Consider the following 22,974-nt stretch of genomic DNA (forward strand, 5'->3'; position numbering starts at 1 on the left):
CTCCAGAAGGAGGAACTTCATTTCTATGTAATGCAGCAAAATGAGACAGATATGAAGCAAAGTGCTCAAGGTCACCGAAGGAATTAATTGCAGAGTGAGAAGCAAACCTGAACCCAGCCATGAAGCATGCTCACCCCCAAAGCCACGTGCTCTAAGACATCATTTATATCATCTTCTACCAAACCAGGCAATCAGGATGCCATAAACTCACACTCATCAAGAATGTTTTAACATGGCCGGAGAGGAAACACAGTTTCCCAGTTCCCCAGACACTCCTCCCTAAAAGCATCTCACGGAGAAGGCAAAATAACAGTCTATTAAAACAAGCTCTTCTGAAAAACACCTCATCTCCTATTTATCTGCTGCTCGACAATCTTCCCAAAGCGAAGCGCAACATGGGGGTAATGGGGATCTTAGACATAATTTAAGATGCTGCTGAAATTCCTTACACGCAGAAGATCAGCAGCTGAGATCAAAGGCTGACGCATCCCGTGACTCTGCCTGTGACAACAGAGAGATTCTGAACAGTGAATTACAGTGTTAAACAAATTGAGCTCATCTCCCCCAAGAACGCTTTCCCTTCGTACTTAGGAGTACAAAGCTTGCTCCGAATCGGCTACCTGCAGGAAATAATGGGCTGTCTGGGAATGACTCGTACCTCAGGAAACACCACTGCGGCGTGCTGAAAAACAGGGAGATGTGGAAAACAAGGAGAAATACACATAGAAAACAGGTGGGAAAACCAGCCACCCTCGGTACCGCCGTCTGTTGCAAGGCTGTAACTGCCAGACCTGAAATGAGGGAAACCCTAGGAAGCCCTGGAAGACTTGCACACAGCCAGGTACCAGAGAGAGCCATACAAGCTCCAACCTTACCAACTCTATGGTTTTAAAGAGAAATTTTCCAGGGAAGGTGATGGAGAGCAGCCTGCCAGCCCTTCCCCAAACAACACGGAGCCACAGCTGGGAAAACCCTTGCTGGTTGGAGGTTGCTCAGTGCTAATGAATGAACACAGCCTCTCCCCATAAGGAACAACCCCTCCAGCATTGCTGCCTTCCCTTCCCAACGGCTGCTCCCCAAAGGAAGGCCCTTTGCTCCCCCCACACTGCAGATGGTGCTTCTCACAGCGCTTTCTGGCCAAGCTGCTCCAACAGCAGAAGCTGTTTTTCATCACAGGTTGCACACAGTTTGGGAATTGCTTTTTTTTCCTCCCCCTCACAGCTCTAAATGTTTCATTTGTTTGTTTGTTTTCTGAACCATAGGCATATTTGTACTAATGATACAAGGAACTCTTTGCTGGGTTTTCCCCACTGGTTTCCTACCCTGAACATCAAACAAACAGGGCCAAGCATCCACACTTGCCACACACATGGATGCTCCAATTCTTCCTATTGACGGGAGCAGAGTAGGTTTGGTTTCATTTATTTTCTTTACAGAAATACAAAACGATTCAGAAGTGTTCTCTGCAGGCAAGAGCCACCTTCAAAGCGTGATAACAACCAGCCAAACGGGGCCGTCTCGTCTCTTTACGGAGGGTCCATGCAAACAACAGATGGCAGGGGGAATCCTCCACCCCGTCACCGCTGTGGGCAAAAAGCAGCAGGCAACAAAGAGGCTGAGGTAGGAGATACTCATCCAAGAGAAAATGAAGAGAGAAAGCATAGGAAGCACTCAGGGTTGTTTCTGAGCTCTTGAGTTAGCTAACGGGGTTGGAACATGGTGATCTGTAGGACCCCTTTCCAACCCAAGCCACTCTATGATTCAGGGAGGAAAGGCTACCAAACCCCTCCTGGGATACCTGGTGGTAAGGAGGAAAATTAAACACTGCTTTTCCAGTCTCAGAGCTAAATGATCCCAAACTTGAGGCAAGGCAGGAGCACAGCCTGCCCTGTGACACTGCCCAGGTCCTCCATCCTCACCACTGCTTCTCACTTCATTTCCTATTGATAATCTCTCCTGTTTTTCCCATCTCATTCTCCCTCACCCACGATGGCTGTCTCCACTCCTCTGTCAATCCACATCCCCCGACCTGGCCAGCCCCCTCCTATAGCTATATCTTTCTCTTTGGGTTAGCGTCGCTAATGTCAGAATCATTCCATCTGACAAAGTCTCTGCTCGTCCGCGTCTCCCTTGTCTCCTTGAATCTCTGTCAAGGCCTTTTCCACATGTCTAAGCATTTTAATGACATATGGTGCTGGGACCTGGGGGAGGGAGGGAGCAGCGCTCAAACAGGAGGAAGAAGATTGCTGCTACCAACTGGGCAAAATGCTGAGGGTAAGTGGGGGGACCCAGAAGAAAACTGGAAGCATCTGAGAAGGAAAGCTGTTCCACCACACTATTCAGCAGCCCTGCAGAGCTGCTGCCCCAGATTTCAGGGTCTGGTCTTCATGCCCAATGATTGCACTCCCAGCATCACCTCCAACACGCTTTTCCTCCCCAGTGCTGGGTACTTGAGATGACTTTTCCCAAAGCACCAGCTTAGCGGATCCCAAAGCTTTCCGATGGCTAAGCAGCCCCACTAGTCTGCTTAAGACACAGTTTTCAGCACAATCCTTGTGGATTTCTCCCTACCTAATTGCATTCTGCCTTATTATAATCCTCCTGGCTCTTAATTCTCTTCCACCTGTCATAAAGGCATGCAATGTGGCAGCACCCGAAGGTGCCAGCTTCTGTGCTCTATAACAACACAGAGCACATTTGTGGCAAGGACTGTTTGGTATGAAAAACACCAGGAGAACAAAAGGAAAAGCAAAATATGCACCAATATCCAAATTCCTACAGCAGACACCCATACTGCGTGCTCCAAGATTGAGGTGACAGTAACACCAGCTTTTGCAAATCCTTGCCTCTCTAGGAGCTCTAATCCTATTGCAAGCCAGCTGAACTTCAGCTCTTAAGTGTTTTGGCAAATCCCATCTAGGGCAGATTAATGAGCAAGGCAGAAGAAGCACAAGTCCTTCACAGCATCCCACTTGGGGTAGAAGTACCAACAACTTGAAGACGGAGCTGCACTGCCTTCAGAACTGCTGCGTGGAGGCGCAATGCAGACGAGATGCATCTCCCACATGGACCATGCTTCTCACTTTCATTCGGTGGCACTGCAGCATCTGTTGTTTATTCTCCATTTCTGGCACTTTCTTCTTGGGGTTTGGGGAAACTTCACACGAGCTTCCATCTATAGGTTATCATGTTCCTATCCTGGCTTTCACATGTGTGCAACTCATGAATAATGGGGAACAAAAGCAAAGGGGTGCAGGGGCACAGGCCAAGGGCACAAAGAGTACATTGCTAAGATAATATGTATGTTTTTAAAAAGGAAATTGAATCTGCAACATCCAGCAAAGCCACAAGGAAGCACCCCAGGTCCTAGATGAAAACCAAGACCCCAGAGTTACAAGAAAGATGCTCCTGCTGCTGGGTTCTCTGTGACACAGCTGTATTAAAAGCAAATAAATCACTAAGAAGTGGCAGATGAAGCCTTTGTTTGTCAGGTGAGGAGAGGGAAGGGCAAGGGGATGTTCAGGAATTTATCAAGGAAATATGTTGAGCTGTGCAACTTTTTAGGGGAAGATGCTGAAGACAAAGCAGTTCCCCCAGTTGAACCTGCATGCAATGAAACAGAAAGCAGAAAAAACCCCTGATTTACCATCTGCACCAAGGCTGGGGATCATGGCCAACGCTTTGTGTCCTGCACAGCTCCAGCAGCAGTAGGAAAAACTGCTCCAACCTTCAGTATACAAAGCAAGATCCAGAGCTTCCACATACTCTTCTGACACAGCTATCTGCCTGCCTGCCTCGGAGGGGGATATTTTCAGAGGGCACTCAGTGTCGAACAAAGTTTGTTTGAACTAGACTTAAATCAACAGCAACAAGAGCAGCGCTAAGCCAACCTCGAGCACTTGTGACAACACTGCTTGAAATAGAGGCTCTTCAAGCTTTAGCATCATCTCACACTCTGGAGGGTATTATGGGCCGCCATAAGCACCTAAAACATTGGATTCTCATTGGCAAGCTTTGCATCAGCAGGACGAGGTGGTTTTTAAGTGTGTGGGGGGTATAATCAGGGCTGGAATGGCCAGTGTTTTCAGCAAGGAGCCCTGCAAGAACCCAGTCCACACAAGCCCAGCTGGAAATTGCCTGCATGCTGCCCTAAACTGGGAAACCTATGGCTTGTTAGCTTGGCCAGGAGCCTGCAGGCTTCAACCATAAAGCAACTTCCAATATGGGTGTAGAGGATCTCCTCAGGGTACTGGATGTCAGCAGCCCTACCTGGATGATGTCCTCAGCATCCATCACTGACACAGCTGGGATTTAGACACAGCACTGAACTGCTCCAAGCAGGCTTTTCCCATCCTCCCCATTCATTAGAGTCTCTCCTCTAAGACTCCTAAGACTTTTACACATGAAAAAGCAGAGGAGCGTGAGACAGAGTGGTTCTGTGCAGTATAGGCAGGGTTTTTTAATGAAGGTATATTTACTCAGCAGAGCTGAAGGGCCGCTTCTTCACAGCAGGTCAGAGGCTGCTATGCAAATAATAATAAATACTTTGCACTTTTCAAGCACGCTCTACCCAATAAGTGCTCTGCAAGCATGAAACGCACAGGGCCTCACTGAATCTGGAAGGTAGGAGAGAAAAAACAGAAACAGCCACTTTACCCAAGACAGAAATAGAGAAGCCTCTTGGGCGGAAGGCAGACGTGATAGCACCAGCAGCTTTCCTGACTCCCTATGGAAGTGCTCCTCACTTCTAGCCTCACATTCATGTGCTTGGCAGCTTTCTATGAACAGCAGCTCGGTATCGACTCAGGGAACAGTCTTCTGTGGTTCATTACTCCCAGCAGATTTCAGAAGGGATCCTGCTTGCTGCCTCAGCTGCGTCTAAGCCAGCTAAGCCTGGAAGATCTGGCGCCGGTATAGAGCAGTAAAGCTTCTTATGGAGCATCTCACATAAGACCAAAGCCACCACAGGGGCAAGTTCATCAGATCTGGAGAGCTTTATCTGTAATTAGCTGGCCCTGCAGGGGGCTCCTTGGGATGGAAAGAAGGTCACTGGGGAGCAGAGTACCTAAGAGGGCAGGGGGACTGAAAGAGGGGAGATTTAGAGCGCAACCTGCAGGAGCTGAGGTTTGTACCCCCAGCAGGGCCCTGGGCTGCCCAACCAAGCCAGAACCACAGCATTCCCACAATTCCAACTTATCTTGAGATCAATACCAAGATTTATTGATCCAAGAAGAAAATACAGCCTGGTGAGAGCCTGGTCAATAACAATCCCAGTGAGTAATCGGTTTTAACCAGAGAAAATTCCAGTCTGAGTCTTGTTCTAGGGGCAAAACCCAGTTGTCTGGGCACGCCGATTATCACAGCCCAGGAGCAAGCCAGGGACTCTTGGCAATTACATCGAAATTCGCACTGACCATCTCAGATGCCAAGGTCTGGGACAGCACATCACTGCTGAGTGAATGAAATGAGAAACCCTATTAGCTGCTAACACTGATCTGTCTGGCAGAGGACAAGCTGCTAATACAGACTACCTTGAAAATCATAGCAAGAAATTCAACCTGCACAGTCAAGGCCAGATTCAGGCGCGTAACTCGGTAATGGCAGGAGTTCAAGTACTTAAAATGTCTTTTCAAACCAGACAGTAAAATCATGCTGTCCCATCCCTCTTGGAAATGGACTCTACTGAAAAATCAAGGTCCTGAAAGGCAAGATGGGAAAAAAAAACAGCAGAAACACAACTCAGCTTTGCTTGGCTGAAGCTAAGGGAGTTGGGTGCAGCAATTTCCCTTCATCTGTCAGCAAAATCTCATCAGCTGTATCAAAACACAAAAGGGAGTTCAATTACCAGAAAGGCATCTCCAGCACTGGGACAGGGACTGAGGAGAGACTTAGCACCGTGTTTAGGAGGCTGAGAAGCCAATGCTTGAAATCCAGCAGCTTGGATGCTGCAAAACCTCACCCCCAAAGGCACTCTGGTACTTCAGGGAGTCAGAAGAGCTTTCCAAGCAGCAGAGCCATGAGAAGCACCAAAGCCTGCTAAGACCAACACAGACGCTTTTTTATTTACTATTATATTACTATTTATTGTATGGGGTGAATAGCTTGCTCTGACAGGGCAAAAACCCACACGGCTCCAGTCAACAGCCTCTCAGATCCAAGCCCTGAACTGCAGAAGCGCCATCCCACAGCCCCAGGGGGTGAGGAAGCAGATCCTGTGCTCTGCAGTACTGCAGGTCTGACCTAGGTCTGCAGGCTCCCAGGGAGCCATCATCTAAATTCTCCCTTTATTCCCTTGTCAATACCTGTAGAACAGCTGTAGAAGAACAAACACCTCTTTCTGGCCCCACAATGCTTTGAAAAGGCTCTGGCAGCCCAGTACTGCCTTGGGATATCTCACCTGGAGGTGAAGAGCTGCAGAAAGAGGTGGAAAGAGTTTTGGAGAGCAGAGCTTCTCATAGCTAACAACTGGTTAACAGGTTGAACGCTGCCAGCACCCCGGGAAGCTGCTGGCACAATATGACAGCCCTGCAGGAAGGTAATTGGCCAGACAAACTTAAGTGTTTGCTGGCTTTAATATTTAATTGTGTAAAAATGAAAGGCAAGAAAAGCTGGGGAATGCAGGCAGCTGCTAGAGACGTCTGTGTGTCAGGTGCTGTGGTGCCCCATGCCAAGCTGGGCACATAAATGAGCCAAAGCACCAACTGCAGGAGCATCCAACACTGATGTGTCCATAGCACTGAGCATCATCAGGCTCCCACCTGCTGGGTATGGCTGAGGAAAAAGTGCCCTGCTCTCCTCTATGCTTTGGGAAATGCTGGGTACCCCAAAAAGTCTATCCCACTCATCTACAGGAAGGCTTCTCTCCCATACAGAGACATGCCTTGAGCCAACACTCCTTTCTTCAAAGATCTGGATTGAAGGGTTACATACAAGTGGGGTCTCTCCACCTTACAAAGCACAACAGTTGAACCATTGGTCCTTCTGACTCTGCTTAAAGCCATTCAGTTTCCCCCAGTAAAGGGCTTTTCACCAACACCTGCCTCTGGAGACAGCCCAGGAGAGCACAATCGCTGACAACAGACACTCAGAACCTTTCTTTTCCTTCTCCAAAAGAGAACCCAAACAGCTCCAAATAAGTCCCTGAGCAGCCCTACATCCCAGAGAGGAAAGAGCCTGAACTATTGTGTGACTAAAGCCGCTGTTTGGATTACATCTCTGCATATGGTCAAACCCTGCATGGAAATTAAAAGGAAGGCTGGCTCCATAAATATTACAGTGTGAACAACACAGAGGTCTGTGCTGGATTATCACCGCTAAAAGGAACTGCAAAGCATCCAACTACACAAATGAAAGATGTTAATAGAGCAGTCCCAGTGGAGAGGAAGGCTGTATATTATGTGGAGCTGCTTTCACATCCTGCAAAATGTGCAGATTTAAATAACATTCCCCTTTCACACAGAATAAATCTCTGCATTTTCCATGAAGAAGCGCAGCGCTCGTCTGCCCCAACCCACTTCAATGGGCAGATGGCTTACAGGGGACACGGGTGATGGATGGAAGCCCTGACACCAGTGTCTCATTGGATGAGAAAGCACCAAACAGCTTCACTAGATGAGGCTGAGCTGCATCGTGCCTTTATATGCTATATTCCTATTCTTTAAATACAACAAAAAAAGGGGCTAAGACTGATTTTCTCACCAACCTTTTAATTAAGCCATTAGTCTCTTTCCCCTTAACCCACACAATGAAAGGAACGAGAGGCCTGTCTTCACAGGAGCAAATGATTTCCCTGGAGTAATGAAGATGCATTATCATACAGAAAAAAAATCATTAGTTGCTATGTCCAGGCCAACGTGATTGCTCAATTACTCCACTAAAACAGATAGCATCCTTCCCAGCACCCCAAATGCAAACGTGGAATAGAAGTATCCAAGTATATGTGCCCAGAGGCATCACCTGCCCAAGAGACAACCTGAAGCCCCATAGCAACCCCATCGAAATTACTTTCCAAGCCGCTGCCCACTTTTAAGACACAACAGCAGACCATGGGAAGATATTCTCTAGGTGCTTTATAGAAGCAAAGGGGCTGGGGAGTTCACAGCAATGAAAAGGTCTCATAGCCCAGCAACAGTTCACCAGAAACACTCATCACGAAGCCAAACGCTATGGGAAACTGGAGTGCCTCTTGTACCAGGAGGTAATTAATGACACGATGAAAGAATCAGCAACGAAGCACAATCAGCAGCAGGAAATGGGCTGGGTGACCCTGCATGCCTCTCAACTGCACCATCAAGTAGGTTCTCGTGTTGGCAGAGAGTCAGGCTCCAGTTCAATGCCATAAAGCCCAACTGGGTTTGCTGCAGAGAATGCAACAGGGACTGGCAGCTTGAGTTGTGATTTTCTCCTCCCCAGATCCTCCAGGCTAACTGCAAAACATCACACATCCACAGCTCAACAAGCCACGATGCTCCAACTCACAATTTCCACTCTTCCTCGCCCCCAGGATGATTAAGATTTAGTCATCTAACTAGGGCCCCATTATTCCTTCAAACATGTAATTCCAGCCCCTCTCTCACCTACTGAGATACCCGTTAGAAGAATGACTCATCAGCTCTTCCCCTGCATCCTTTGGGTACCACTGCCATCACATAGATGTGGGTCAACTGATGCGGCCCACCAACCCCCATCAGATCCCTTCACAGGGACAGCAGGTTGGGGGCATCACAGGGGGAAGCATTTTATGTAGACACGAAGCACTTGGGCTTCTTTTCCCAAGACATTTCTGAAGTAAATTTACTCGAAAAAGATTTCTTCAAGTCTGAACAAAGAATGTATCATAGCAGATGAAATGTTTTATTTGACCTGAAACAAATATTTTCAGGCTTGTTTTCAGTTAATCTAATATAGCGTTTCTTCTTCTTCTTTTTTTTTCCCCTTCCAGCCCAGATTGAGGAAAAAAAAAATCAATTTGGGAGCTCCATACACAGCCCATTCCACAGCAGTTGTCAGAAAGACTATAGCTGGTGTTCATATTAAAATACTGCTTTAGCAATTTGTGAACATCAAGTGCAAAGCTAAGGCACGAATTAGCAGCCACGAAGCAAGTTACTCAAGATAACGCATTTTGACATTAATGTCTTTCTACTGCTCAACTGATTTTAAATAGATATAGGTTTACAGTGGGAAAGAGAGAGAAGGAAGATGGGTTTAGAGATGTTAGAGGTGATCCCCAGCAGTGCTCACACCCCATGGTGGGTAAGGCAGATGTCAACGCTGAAGGCACTGCCCAGGGGGACTCAACACAGCGTTCCTCCAACCAAGGCCATCGTGAGCAGCTGGCTGAGGCAGAAGCCATTCCAACCAGGTGCTGGCACATCATACCACACTGAAGGACATCCCTCACGTTTTCAGTACCTGTCATCTATGGAAATTGTGCTGAGTGCTCCTGGGCTCGACTGCTGCACTCACTGACCCATGGTGTGAAAAGGCTGCAACACAGATCCCAGCTGGAATGAGCTGCAGGGCGGTGGCTGCACAGGAGCCCCTGCACAGGACAGGCAGGCAGCAGTGCTGAGCTGCAGGCACCCACTCTGCATAAAGCAGTTGTTTCAGCTAAATGCAGCCATCTCTGCCTTCCTGTGTGACAATTGCCATACAATTTCTGTCTCATTAAGCTCTGAAATGTAAAACAAATGGGATTTATGTGGCTGCTGTTTGGTGTTAGCTTGCACGATGACAAGTCTTGCCTTTAATGGCTTTTTAGCCTTATCTCTGTCTTGAGATCATTTCCAATTGCCTTGTGAGCACACACAGCACTGATGGTTTCCCACCCCATCCATGGGAGAAGATGGGGTATGTCTAGAAAGCAAACCCCCTATGATACCCACACACTGCAATACAAACTTGAGCCAAAGACTTCAGTGTATCAGTTTATTTGATCTACCACTGCCATCCGCTGAGCTTACTGAGTTCTCAGCCCACCAGACCAGCAAGTTTCAGCACAGAAAGTTCTACCTTGCATGTCATAATAAGCTCTGAAAAGTGTTTCCTTGTGAGGCTGGGATGGGAAAAGCAACGAACAGTGTTTGGGAGATGCCCTGGAGAACAGGGGCTGTAAGAGCAGAATGTTATCCCACATGCAAGATGAAAAGAAAGCTCAGGGTTGGTTATAGGGCTTCAATGTCAGCAGTCATTCACTGGGGGATGCAGAATATACTCAGTACAGCCCATTGCAAACTCATTATTTCTGGTAAATTTAACAAGTGCCAATGGTATACAATCAGACCAGTGCTTAAGACATGAAGATTCAGGACTGCAGGACTCCAGAGATGTGGCTCTGATCCTCTTCTTCCAATTACAAAGTGCAAATACCCACCCAGTCTGCTGTGAAACCCTGAGTATCTACAACAACAACACCCCCCACTTGTACTGGAGCAAGGCTGAAGGGATTTGGTGAACCACAAGATTTAGGCTTACATCTATTAAAATCATAGAATGACTCAGGTTGGAGAGGACATTAAAGCTCCAACTGCAGGTTGGGTGCCCCCACCCCACCTGGCCTTCAGTACCTACAGGGATGGAGCCCCATAGCTCTGGGCAGCACTGCCAGCACCTCATCACCCTCTGAGCAAAAGGTTTTGTTCCAACCTTGAACCTACACCTCCCTTTTTGTTTAAAGTCACTCTTCCTCATCCCATTAAGAAAAAGGAGAGAGCACCAGCCTTTGCTTACACAGGAAGGCCAGCAACCTGCAATCAGAACTGAGTTCTGCTACAAGCACCTATCTGCTGGATGCTCAACTTTGGTCACCCTAAAACACATCACATTCAAATTGGTGGTAGTGTGAAGCACTCAGAGCCAGAACATCACCAAGCTCCTAAGGACAATAGCTCTACACAAAGGCATGAGCAACCCCACCCAGGACACTGACCTACTTCCACCCCATCCACCCTGCTGCAGTGACACCTTCCATCTGCAAAATACTGTCATCTCCAGCAGCAAATGCTTCGCAACACGCTTGGCAAGCATAGGAGAAATTGTCATGCAGGTGGCACGATGTGGCACAGAAGGAGCTGGATTAGAGAAAGCCTGCAAAACCAGGCAGAAACAACAACAGAAATGAGGTTTCCATGGGAAGCACAAAGCTGGACGTTGTTCAGCAAAGCCCCGGCTCCACGAAGCAAGGAGAGAACCTCGCACAAAGCAGGAGCTCCCACTGATGCCTTTGTTAAGCTCTCAGAGCAGAGAGATTTCTCTGGAAGAAAAGCAGACCCCGGGACGATTATTTATCACCATGCAAACATCTTCCTCCTCGCCTTCTGTTGGTGGCCACACGCATCTCGAGCCAGGGGAAAAAAGCTACCAGCAGGATCAGCGAGGGCTGAGATTAATCTGGCTTCACGTAGATAAACACGAGCAATCAGTTCTAAAATTAATATTAAAGTTGTAAGTCACCTTTGACTACATTATAATATACACTGGAACATACAATAAGCCCCAAACAAGCCCCACTGGCAGTAAGAACAGCTCCCTTATCAACCTCTAACATCCCCTGCACAATGTTAATGGGACGCCAGGCTGCTCGGTGAGGAACCGGCTCTCCTGGGGCAGCACAGAGTGACCCAATTCCTGCTGCCTGGCTTGGCCATCTTACAGCACTGACCTCAGCTGCAGAAGGCATCTGGGGAGGGAAAGCTGGCACGGGAAGCCTGAGCCTCGCATTGCACAGTGGGTGCATCTGTGGTGGGCACCGGGAGGGATGGGGAGTGTAAAGGAGCACAGAGCTGCAGTGTAACAAGGCACTTGGGCCTCAATGTGCTTTTCATCCTAGGAATGGAAGAAACTTTCTGCTTGAGGAAATGTCCTCAACTTCCCCTTCTCTCCCTGATGGTGATCCAAGACTTCCAGACCTCCTCCTCTCCCACTGACTCACAGAGGCTGAAGTGTTCCCATCACGGGAGAACAGCGCGGATGGAGCATGGCAGCACCGCACGCTGTGGCAGCAGGATTGATGGGCATCACCAAACCCAGATGCAGCATCTCAAGGTCAGCTGCCAACACACACCCAAAATAACTGCCCGCTGATGGAGAGGGGTCACACACTGATGAGAGGTGCAGGTACCAATGCCAGCAGGTGCCCCACGCTCACCCTGAGCACCGCTGTGAGGTCAAGGAGGGAGCAGGGGCACGCTCAGGTTGCTCTGCACTCAGCATCACTGGCTCACATCTCCTGTAACCACCTCTAACATAGCTCTGTTTGCTGCATGGCATGGCAATACGCAGTCTGGCACTGGTACAGTGTCCAATAGGACAAGAGCTGGAGCAAAGACCACCAGCCACAATTCTATATGAGTGCAGCAAAAGTCCTTATGCTGCTGGAGCTGTCACCAACAGAGCTGCAAGCTGCTGAGAAGGCTCCAAATAAATAAATAAAGCCAGTGCCTCATTAGCATGCAAATCTATTCAAACCCCCATTTCAATTTGAATTCTATGCATATGATCAGAGCGCAAAATGCAAATTATACAAATGCACCCATATGAAGAAACAAGCAGAAACTCTGCGTGAAGGGATTAGGGCCAGAGTGCTTCGCTCCAAAGATTACAGTGCAGGGGATGGCTTTTGTCAGGGCTCATCCTTTAATGGTCACTGGCCCTGCAGCACTGAGCTTTGCCTACAGACTGCTTTAAATGCTTCTCTGGCTTCAGCAGTGAGAATTGAATCTTGCTAGAGACAGGTTGCAGAGGATCGAGGTGTTGGAACTAGATGACCTTTGAGGTTCCTTCCAAACCATACTGTGATTCTGTGACAGGAGGTGGGTGGGCAAACTGAATCCAAGAGGCAAGGGATGCTCTGGAGCCAGCACAGCCAGCTGAGGGTCTGCTGAGGCTCAGAGCCCATCTACATTGGTGTCCAGCCCCACAGCCAGAAGTGGCAGTGAGCAGCACCTCCCCAGCTCAGCCCATCTCATCCACCAAGCCAGGGGTAGGCTGGCTCTCAAGAGCACAGGAAGGTTTACAGCCCAGCCCCACTGTTCCAGGGACAAGGGATGTTTCCCCAGTCTTTAAGGCTCAACACCTCCTTCCCCAAAGTGCTTTGGCTGGAGAAGACATGCAAGACATGGGAGGAGAGGGGCAGCCCAGCTTGAATGTTCCTCTGCAGATCACAGTGAGAAAGAGAACCCAAACACACCCCGATTTCAGCAGAGTACAGCTCTGAGCTCTGCTCTAACACAAACCTCAGACCCTTTGTCTGGGCCTCCCGACTGCAGAGCACATGAAATCCCACTCCTCACCAACCCCACAGCTGGGAGTCTGCTTATTTCTCCCTCCTATGCGTGCCAACTTCTCAACCCACCATTTATCGTATTACATTTTCATTTTAAAGTAAATACATTTTCAATTAGTACTTACTGTGAGGGGCATGCATCACTGAGAACACTTATTTCTCTTCCTTTCATTATTAGATTAGAAGCCGCTCAAGTTTAACTACATTTAACAGCAGTGGGGACGGAACTGTTCCGCAGACACTAATCCTCCTCCACCCCCAATCCAGGTGCTGCAAACCCCCACACTCAGCCTCCAAGCCAGTGGTTGCAGCCCAGGGAGCTGCCCACCAGCATCCCAGCTGCTTACACACCACATTGCCACAAGAGCTGAACTCCTGCATGGCCACAACGGCCACAAGGTGATCCCCAAGCAAGCACCAAGTGACTGAAACCCACAGCTCAGATATATGCCAAAACAACCCCCAGGCATAAGGGATCAACATCCATAGAGCCCAAACCAACACCATGCCTGCTCCTGCATCCCCATCTCAATGACTGACAGGCCATCCAATATTCTTCCAACCCCCCAAATGTGCCCCACCTCCATTCCAGCCAAAGCCCTCCCTCCCCAGGAAAGCACGAGATGATCCCTGCTGCCTGCTCAGCCCTCTGTTAGAGGGCTCATAAGCATAATAGTACTATTACACTTCGTTCATTATGCCTCGTTTTTATTACATGGCCTCATTAAGTTAAGAAGCCTCTGTAATTGAACTGCATCTCTTGGTCTCCGCACGGGGGCTCCAGCTGCATTTGTCGTCAATCACTATTAAAAACACCGGACAAAAATTACTATTATGCCCATTACTGCCCATCAATCTCTTCAATTGCCTCTTAAGGTCCTCTCTTTACCTGCTCAATGCACCAGGGCCAGGCAAATATCATTGGCACCTTTTTAATCTTTCCGTATTCTCTAATAATTAGAAGCAGATTTTGAGGGTGCTTTCAGAGCAATGGAGCACACAGAGGAACACGATGTCCTCATGGTGTACAGGAGAAAGGGGTAAGCAAAACACTCATACTAAGGGAAACGAGCAATGCCAAGCAACCCACTGCTCCAGAACATTTCCTGCACTACAGCAAGTTTCAAAGCTTCAGCTTTTTCTTCTTGATTTTGAATGAGATGCCTCCACTGGGACAGCAGCCCCAATCTGCCCGAGTCAGCAGCAACTCGCACAGGTTACAAGCACTACATGGATTTCTGCATCTGCTTGGGAGAAAGCCAAACCATAGAGAGAAACCTGCTGCACGAGGATCAGCATGTTGGACCAAGAGTTTGCTATAGGAACCATTGTAGAGACATCATCAGGGACATCCAACTGTCTGGCAAGTGCTTGGAGTCCTTTTCTCTTCCTTGAGAAAATAGATGTATTTTGCTCTCTCTCCCCTTGCACTCTTCTTCCCTTGCAGGAAATGCCAGCTTCTGGTTTGCTTCCAGCACAGAAAGGGGGAGGGGGAGAGGAAAAAGTTATGTTTGGGAGATCACAGCTCCTACACAAGAAGCTGAACAGAGATGCTGAGGAAGTAGAGCCGGCCCCAGCCTTGATGCAGTCAGCAGCTCCTGGAGAAGAAGGGAAGGTGAGTGGTGTCAGCTCTTTAAAGGCAAGCAGAGCCCTGCCCTGCCGGCCTGTGTGATGGAAGGGGGCTTTGAAGACTTCAAAGGGCACCGTGTTTCCTAGACTATCTCAAATGTCTATCTTAAACTGATAGTAGCATTTTAAGCATGACCAGAGCAAGAAGAATCTTCAGAAACTGTCCCTGCTGTGGGAGACAGACACTCACACAAGAGGCAAAACCAAATCCTTCAGATGTACAAAGCCAGGTGAGACCCCAACTCACATCCAGCCCAACTGCACCACTGCCATCACTCCACATCTCCAACACCATCAGAGCACACCTTGAGGTCACCATGCAATTCACTTTATTATTAGGACAAGTAAAGGAAATCACAAGCAATTTGCCCTCTACCAGCAACACAGGCTTCAGCTCAAGCATACGGAGTTAATTTGCAGCCACTCAAAGCTTTGCTATCTTAAACCTTTCCAGTCTCTGGGCAAGAGGAGGAACGAGCAGAGACAGTGTCAGACTGTGATCGGGAGGACAAAACACTGCAAACAGCTGTGCCTAATTTTAGCATCTGTTGGTTCTGTTTCTGTAGCACTTGAGGGGGGGGTGTCAGGGGCAGCCCTGTCACTCCCAGCTTATTAGAGACACAGCTGGGGGAGCATCAAGTCTCACCCTGAGATCCACCAGTAGAAGAGCAACAAATAAGGCAGCACTTCTGACCAGCACCGCTCAATGCTGCAGTCACCCTGTGTTCTCCGAGCCCCCCAGATGTGTGTGTTTAGATCCTCTGCACCATCACTCTCACACTTATGTCACAGATGGACCAAGAACAGCCCCCCCCCCAACACACACTCCGGTTTCCAAGCAAAGCAAGGTCACCCCCACTTGCTCCCAGCCGGGGTGACCCTGAGATGCTCTTTATGGCCTCACAACAGTGGGTACAGCTTCAGGACACCCCCCCACACACACTCTCAGCCCAGTAGGCGATGAGCCCCGCACGGTGCGGATCGAGGGCTCCGTGCGAGCGCTGCTGCTGCCCCCGCCAGGCGGAAGGGACACAGTGATGCTGCAGCCGCCCGAGGGGACCGCATCGCTGCTCCAAACGGGGCCGCCCCTCACCATCCCCCCCATTAGGGCTGTGCAACCCAAAGCAGCCCCTCCCAGCCCCCACCCTACAGGCAAAGTCCCACCGAGGGGACAGAGCCCCTCCTGCTGTCACCCCGCAGCTCACCCGGCTGAACTCGTTGCTGAGCACACAAGTGGGGCTGACATTTATTTAATCCTCATAGTAATGTTGACTGTGTACTTACCGAACACCTCATGCTTATGGAAGACATTTGTTTCCAAGCAGCTTATGCTAAATTGCAGTGATATAAAGGAAACACTTATCCAATATTGACATTTACTGACTGGCAGTGTACTGCTTGCATACTCATTTGTGCTGGTGGAGGGGGAAGGGTAAAGCCTGAGAAGGATGAGGTCCTTTATTTCTCATCTTTTAATGAGTTAAGAGGAATTAAATTAATAGGTGAATACCATCTGAAAATGCAAGGTGGGCTCCTTCTGAGGGAGCTGCTTCTTTGGGGGGTGAAACACAGTAACAACACAGCCTGAGTGCTGAGCCTTCATCCAAGGGCAAGTGTGAGAAAGCTCATCCCTTGCACTCTCACTGTGTAGTTCATTGGTAACCAGCAAAGCTCCTCTGGTTCACAGTTGGGATCCATTCAGGTGACACACCAAAAGTTCATCCTCCAGGTGCTGCAGCATCCCATCACACCTGGCACGCACAGCAAGTTGTGTCCAACACCAACATATGACAACAGCAGACCCAGCACTGCATCAGCAGCGCCTCGAGGTGAGCAGTGCACAACACAGCCGTGCACACATCTCACCAGCTCCATCAAACACAGTGTCCTGGGCAGCTCCTATTAACCTGGTTCACACCTGATGTGCAGAGCCCTCACAATCACCTCCTGCTCTGCTGAGAGATGGAGGTGCTGCAGCCCAAAAGCTCAATGATTCTCCCATTGCAAGTGGAGGCGTTGAAGGAACGCATTAAGACAAGATCTTATCCTGAAGTTAGCATCTGACTTTAACAATGTGTGCGTTCCACCTCCTACTTGCATAACATGTGACAGCAAATAGGCAGGAGCCCAGAGCCGTAACTCAAGGAATATTTTGCTTTTCAGCTGCTTAATACAGCTCAGTAAAAGCAGAGGCCGTGGAACAGCCAAGTGACCTACAGCTCCTTCTGCTCCACTTTGGAGGCTGCCACCAGGGAAAGGCAAACGCTCGAGCTGGGTCTTGCCAGCAAGGCGATGAATAAACAGCCTTTATTATACTCAGAAGGCACATTGAGCCAGGACATCTGTTAGGCCACAGTTTCTAAGATCAGAACCCAGCATTTGCTCTGTCCCACTGCAATGCACAGATCAGAAATGGTTCTTTTCCCTCCCTCCATAGTTTGAAGCAGAAGGGAAGAGGAGCACACGGATGCTGGGGGCAATCCACCCCCTGCCTGGAAAGGGCAGCTCAGGCTCGAAGCTTCATTTCTTCCCAGCCAAGAGAAAAGAAGCCCTGTGCATTTCTTGGCATGTTGCAGTTAATCCTGCAGGCAGCAGCTTCACACCCCCTGTAAGTGCTCTGGGACTCCTGCCAGTCCCAAAGGGAGGGCAAAGCACCTTAAAAACCACTGCTTCAACTGCCTTAAACCCCAGCAAATAAGAGACTGATTTACAACCTATTTGTTTCTCTGCCTTCTGATTTATAACGTAATGCTAGTCCAGTCACTCCTGCCTCCGGCCAGAACCAGCCTCCAACAAAGCCAAAAGACCAACCCAGCTTAATCTGGAACAAACTAAAGGAGGGCCTTCACCACTTGTTATTTAAGACCAACCAATGGATAGAAAATAAAAGAGAAAAGCAGCTGTTAAATCCTACTGGAAGGACCTTGGGAGTGATGTGCAGCAGTTCTCCAGCAGCAGCTCCACCCGGGGAGCACAGCACAAACCTGCAGAACTCATGGTGAAACCTGAGGCTCAAAGCAAGCTGCATTCCTCCTTCCCCCCTTACAATCCTCTTGCAAGCAAACAGTTTGTTCAAAGACCTCCATTCTCTGCCAGCTCACAACCTGAGGAGTCTGTCAGCCTCTCTCTCCTTTACTTACAGCTACAAATGAACAGCATTAAACCTATTTATTCTAACATAAGCTGTACGGCCACAGAGAGCCCTGAAGAGGTGACAGTGCACCGAAGCATTCAACATCTGCTCAAGATGTTTGTGCAGTGCTCACAGTGCCCAGGGACCTCCGCAGTGCCTTGGAGGTGGGCAGGGCTGCAGTGTTAGCACCAGGGCAGGTGGTTCTCCTCTCTTTCATCCCTCTGGCAAAGGGCACAGGAACAAATTGCAGCTCCTCCCTCTTGGTCTTTTCAAATCACCCAAACCCCACAAGGAAATCCAGCTTGAGCAAAGTTGGCTGCGGTCCTCCTGTGAATCTCACTGCAGGAGGTGCAGATGGGAAATGAGGAAGCGTGCAGAAACCTGAACGGTATTAAAAAGATGATGGGAAAAGGTAATTCTGCACTGCTTCCACAGGACAGCACACACTGAGGACTATGCACTCTCCTAAGATGAGAGCAGAGATCTACCTGCTGCATTCAGGAAAGGGGCTGAGATGCTCCCCTTGCAATGCTCCCCTATTCTCTGCTCCTCAGCACCTACCCCACAAGGCTATAATCCCCATCAGGCCCTATGTGATTGTAAAGGATTTACATCCAGGGAGGAACCAAGTCAACTGTGAAGGAGAAAACCACCCTGCGACACCCAGAGAACTCAGAACTCATCACCCCGAGGGAAAGCAAACAGCTTTTCAAACAGATTCCTAGACAGACAGGAATCTTCCCATCCAAGATAAACTTCAGCCCCTGCCAAATGCATGTAGGTTACTGCAGCACAGAGCAGCAGGAGGAGGTGGCGGTTGCATGCACACAGTATTTAGGGGTCCTGCACACACAGAATATTTAGAGACACTCCTTCCCACAGCCCCCAGGGCTGGAGCACTTCCCCCATTGTTTCCAGCCTCATCCACTTTGCATTTCACTGCACTGGAGGAGGGCAAGGGGGAGGCAGCCCTATAGAGGAGTAACTTTCAGAAAGAGTCTGCTTCAGCCTGTTTGCAAGGGTGAACGACAGCAGAAAGTCAAGGCAAGGAGCTCAGCTTTGCCTGGATTACCTCAAGAGAAGCACAGAAACCCAGAGTTCCTCCTTTCAGGCTATTGCTTGCACTCAGCAGCAGCCCCTGGCAGGGACCCCCACCCAGCCCCATATCAGCCTGCGGGGCTCACGGGAGAAGCAGACAGTCAATGTGCCACCAGGAGGCACAGGGGCCATGGAGTACAAACCCAAGGGCACAGGCACATAGAAACGGTGAAGGAAAATGCCACTGGGGGGTGTTGGGGGGCTTCTGTAAAGGAAACCGTATCTCGGATCTGGATCCAGAGCAAGGTTCTCTGCAGAGCTCATTCTAACCATCCTTGGCTAGGAGGAATTTAAGTCCTGCCTGCCTTATTATCCTGCCTTATCCCTTCAATTCACTCCACTGTTGCAGAAAAGCTGCAGCCCTGTCTGCCCCCTGCACACAGAAAGGGGCCACTGGAACTTCATAAGGGGTCAAAGGGTTTTAATTAGTCCTTCGAGCAAGCTTTGTCCCATCAGCTCCCAGCAGAGCATGGCATGAGTGCCCTCTGGATGCACATGGAGCATCCCCACCCCACAGCCCTGCAGCTGCTGGGAGCACTGCAACACCACATCTGTAACACATCTGGGCACACCTGAATCACCCCAGCAGCTGCTCTGAGAGAAGCAAACATGACTGACACTGAAAAATAAGCTTCAGCTCCTGCATTCAGGCCACTCCTTTCCCAAAGCACCATGTGGCTGGAGGAATCTTTTGCATGAAATCCCATTGCATGGCTTCACCCCGAAGGGAGAGAACAACACGTTGCCAACAGCCCCCTTTTCTCTATACTATAAACAGCAAGTGCAGAAATGCATTCGGCTCTTCCTATAGGAGGAAGCAGCCTGAAATGCTCTGCAAGGCACTATCTCTGCCTCACAACCATGAATAAGCAAGGTAGCAGATGCACACAGCCTGGGGAGATGCAGCCAAGGAGCCACAGAGGCTTTCGAGCCCACTATTAAAAAGTGCATTAGCCCTTATAGAAAATAATGGCTGCAAATAGGGGGGAGGGAAAAAAAGGGGAGGAAAGGAACAGAAACAAATCCCTGCTGGATCCAAGGCAAAGTTCTTTGGCTCCATGAGCAAACTGCCATTTGACCTACGAGGAGCTGAGACAGCCGAGGGAGCAGAGAGGCCAGGATGAGATCTTAAATCGCTCCCGTCCCCACCGCACCAGGGAGAGTTCAGATTTATTCAGCCAGAAATCTACATGGAAGGCACAGTGGGTTTCTTTTGTGCAGAAGGAAAGGAGAATGCAAACACAGCTTTCCCCCTAAAGGAATATTAGTACAAGCAGAGAGAGTAAGAGGGAAAGGGGAAGGGAGGGCAGAGCAACAGCTCAACATCGCAGCCGAACGGAGGGAAGAAGCCGGGGACAGCTCGGAGCTCAACCTGCTCTGAACACCGGGTGTAGGGGAAGGCAGCGGGTGGTGGGGATGCTCAGCACCACATCTGGCCGAGCACAGCCCCAGCTGCCCGTGGAGCAGCTCCGCTCTCTCCAAAAGTTTTCTCCTTCATTTAATCAACAGATGGACGAGCTGCGTGGGTTTGCTTTTTTCCCTTCATTCCGGCAGCCTTCAAGCCCTACCCTGACACAAAGCAGCGCCGGCTCCGGGACCGCAGCAGCGCGACGCAGCAGACGGCACCGAGCTCCGGCACCGAGCGGCACCGAGCCCCGCGTCCTCCACAGGTGACACAGCCCCGGGACCGCGCACCGAGCGCCGCATCCCGCTCCGCATTGCCCCGCATCCTTCTCTTTAATGCGAGGACGCCGGCAGCAAAGTTACCGAGCTCGTTCCTACGGCTCGCCCAGCTCCATCCTCGGCTCCGCGCTGTCGGGGGGTGATATCGGGGCGCAAGACCCCCCCACCCTCCCCACCCAAAGCCCGTGGGGTCTCCGCTCTGAGCTCAGCACCTCCCGTGTGCTCAGCACCCCCCGGAGCGCTCAGCTCCGCAGCCGCATCTCCCGCTGCCCTCCATTCCCGCAGCCCCAAACCGAGCCCCACAGCCCCGGGGTCGCCGAGCAGAGCGGTGTTTACACACAAACACCGTCTAATTAGCGGAGCTGGAGCAGAAAGAACTCATTTGCATGCTAAAGATTTTTTTTTTTTCCTATAAAGCAATCTGCCTCGGTGGGGCTGCATGCAAAGCAACTCCGCAGTCCTCCCTCATCCGGGGAAAAGCAAAAAGCACCTCGAGGGGCAGCGGGGGGTCTCCGCAATCCGAAATCCGACTCCCCCCACGCCCGCCCCGCTCGAAACTAAGTGCCGGGCCGGCTCTTACCGTGGCTGAGCAGGAAGCAGGCGAGCAGGAGGAGGAGGAGGTCTGCCTGGAAAGCGCTCATTCCTCAGGGTGGGCTCTGCTCCGGGGTGGGGGGCTCCGTGCCGGGGGGCTCAGGCCGCCGCCCGCCGGCTCCGTTCACGCGGCTCCGGCTCCATCGCCGCCGCCGCCGCCCCCCCCAGCTCCTCCCCCGGCAGCGCTGCCGGGAGTGGCGGAGCGAGGCGAGGCGAGGCGCTGCCCAGCTTTTGTGGGAGGGGGGAACCGGGATGTGGGGGGAGTCACTTGTGAGCTAAGGCAAGGGGGGTTGGGGGGGGGGGGAAGGGAGGGAGTCATCCTGGCGGCTCATTTGTGTAATCGGGGGAAATTGCGATTCCAACACCACCACCCCCAGTAAATAAATAAATTATTAAATAACCGAAATCCTATTAAGGTACAAAAACTAAAAGCAAGTAGTAAATATATATATATATATATAAATATATGTATAAAAACCCCACAAAGCCCCTCAACTCATTTGCTGCTGCACAGCTGCTCCAAACTCCCAAGCAGCGTGTGATGCACACAGGGGCACAGGTGTCCCTATAGCAAAAGAAAATCCTCCTAAACCCCCAAACTCACCTTACGGTCCTGCAAGGAAGATGAAGCAGCACTTCAAGCGGTCCGTGACTTGGGTGACATCTTCCCATCCTCTTCCTCTTTTTGGGGGGGTAGGAGGAAGCAAAGCAGGCCCCACACACCCAAAGTAGGGAGCCAAAAACGGGCCCTAATCGCCGCGATCCAGAGTTAAATCACACCGCAGGTGTGGATGGAGTTTAGGGCCCCTTTTCAGTGTAACAAATCAATAAAGAGGGAAAACAGAACTTTGCAATCGGCACAAACACACACAGAGCCCCATCCCACCCCATCCCGACCCCAGGAGGGGCAGCTGGGCAGCTCAACTCAATTAGAGAAAGAGCGTTAGAAAGTAATTACAGCTATAGGCTCTAATTATTCGTTGCTTGTGCTGGAAGGTGAACTTCAAACGGGGCCGGTCCGACTCTCGGCGCTGTGCCGGAGCCGCGGGGGGGATGTGGGAGGGTCTGACTGTGCTGGGGGTAAACTCGTTAGTCGTGCTAATGAGCTGCACCGGTTTAAAGCCCATCTGCACCGACTGGGGCTCGCGCTGCCCTCGAGGCTGCGGACCGTTGGCCGTTGAGTGCTGGGTGCTCAGGGTTTGGCTTCACGTTCAGCATCCCTCTCTCTGCAAGTAAAGGGGGGGGGGGAATGAAGCCGTCCTCCCCCTCGTGCAGCAGCGGTTGCAGCCCCCAGGCGCTGTGCACGGCACCGAGGTGCACGCAGAGGTCGAGCTGCAAGTGAACATCCACACCGCCCCATTTCAGCAGGAATCGCGTTCCTGAATAACTCTCAGACACTCCCGGTGCGTTTCGGTTTAATCTGCAAAACGCTGTTTGCTTGCAGGCTGTGGGTACTAATGCATATTAAGGCTGCTACACATGTAAGGCTCCTCTGTGAAGCTTCGAAACTCCATTCACGTTTTCATGGCCATTCTTTATATGTTTTTTCCCCCCC

At 50.2% G+C, this 22,974-nt stretch overlaps 1 protein-coding gene across 4 annotated transcripts in view; it reads right to left on the reverse strand.

Annotated features, from left to right (window-relative positions):
- Positions 1-21,631, reverse strand: part of KIRREL3 (kirre like nephrin family adhesion molecule 3) — a 211,280-nt gene extending 189,649 nt beyond the window's left edge. For 3 of the 4 annotated variants that reach the window (XM_015883993.2, XM_015883992.2, XM_032449137.1), the window contains exon 1: positions 21,409-21,631. In XM_015883993.2, coding sequence (XP_015739479.1) covers positions 21,409-21,469 — 61 coding nt within the window. In that variant the 5' untranslated portion in view covers positions 21,470-21,631. The remainder of the gene's footprint in view (positions 1-21,408) is intronic. The other variant, XM_015883994.2, reaches the window with a different exon arrangement.
- Positions 21,632-22,974: the final 1,343 nt, after the last annotated feature.

The sequence above is a fragment of the Coturnix japonica genome, chromosome 24 (genome assembly GCF_001577835.2).
Source record: "Coturnix japonica isolate 7356 chromosome 24, Coturnix japonica 2.1, whole genome shotgun sequence".
Taxonomy (NCBI): Eukaryota; Metazoa; Chordata; class Aves; order Galliformes; family Phasianidae; genus Coturnix; species Coturnix japonica.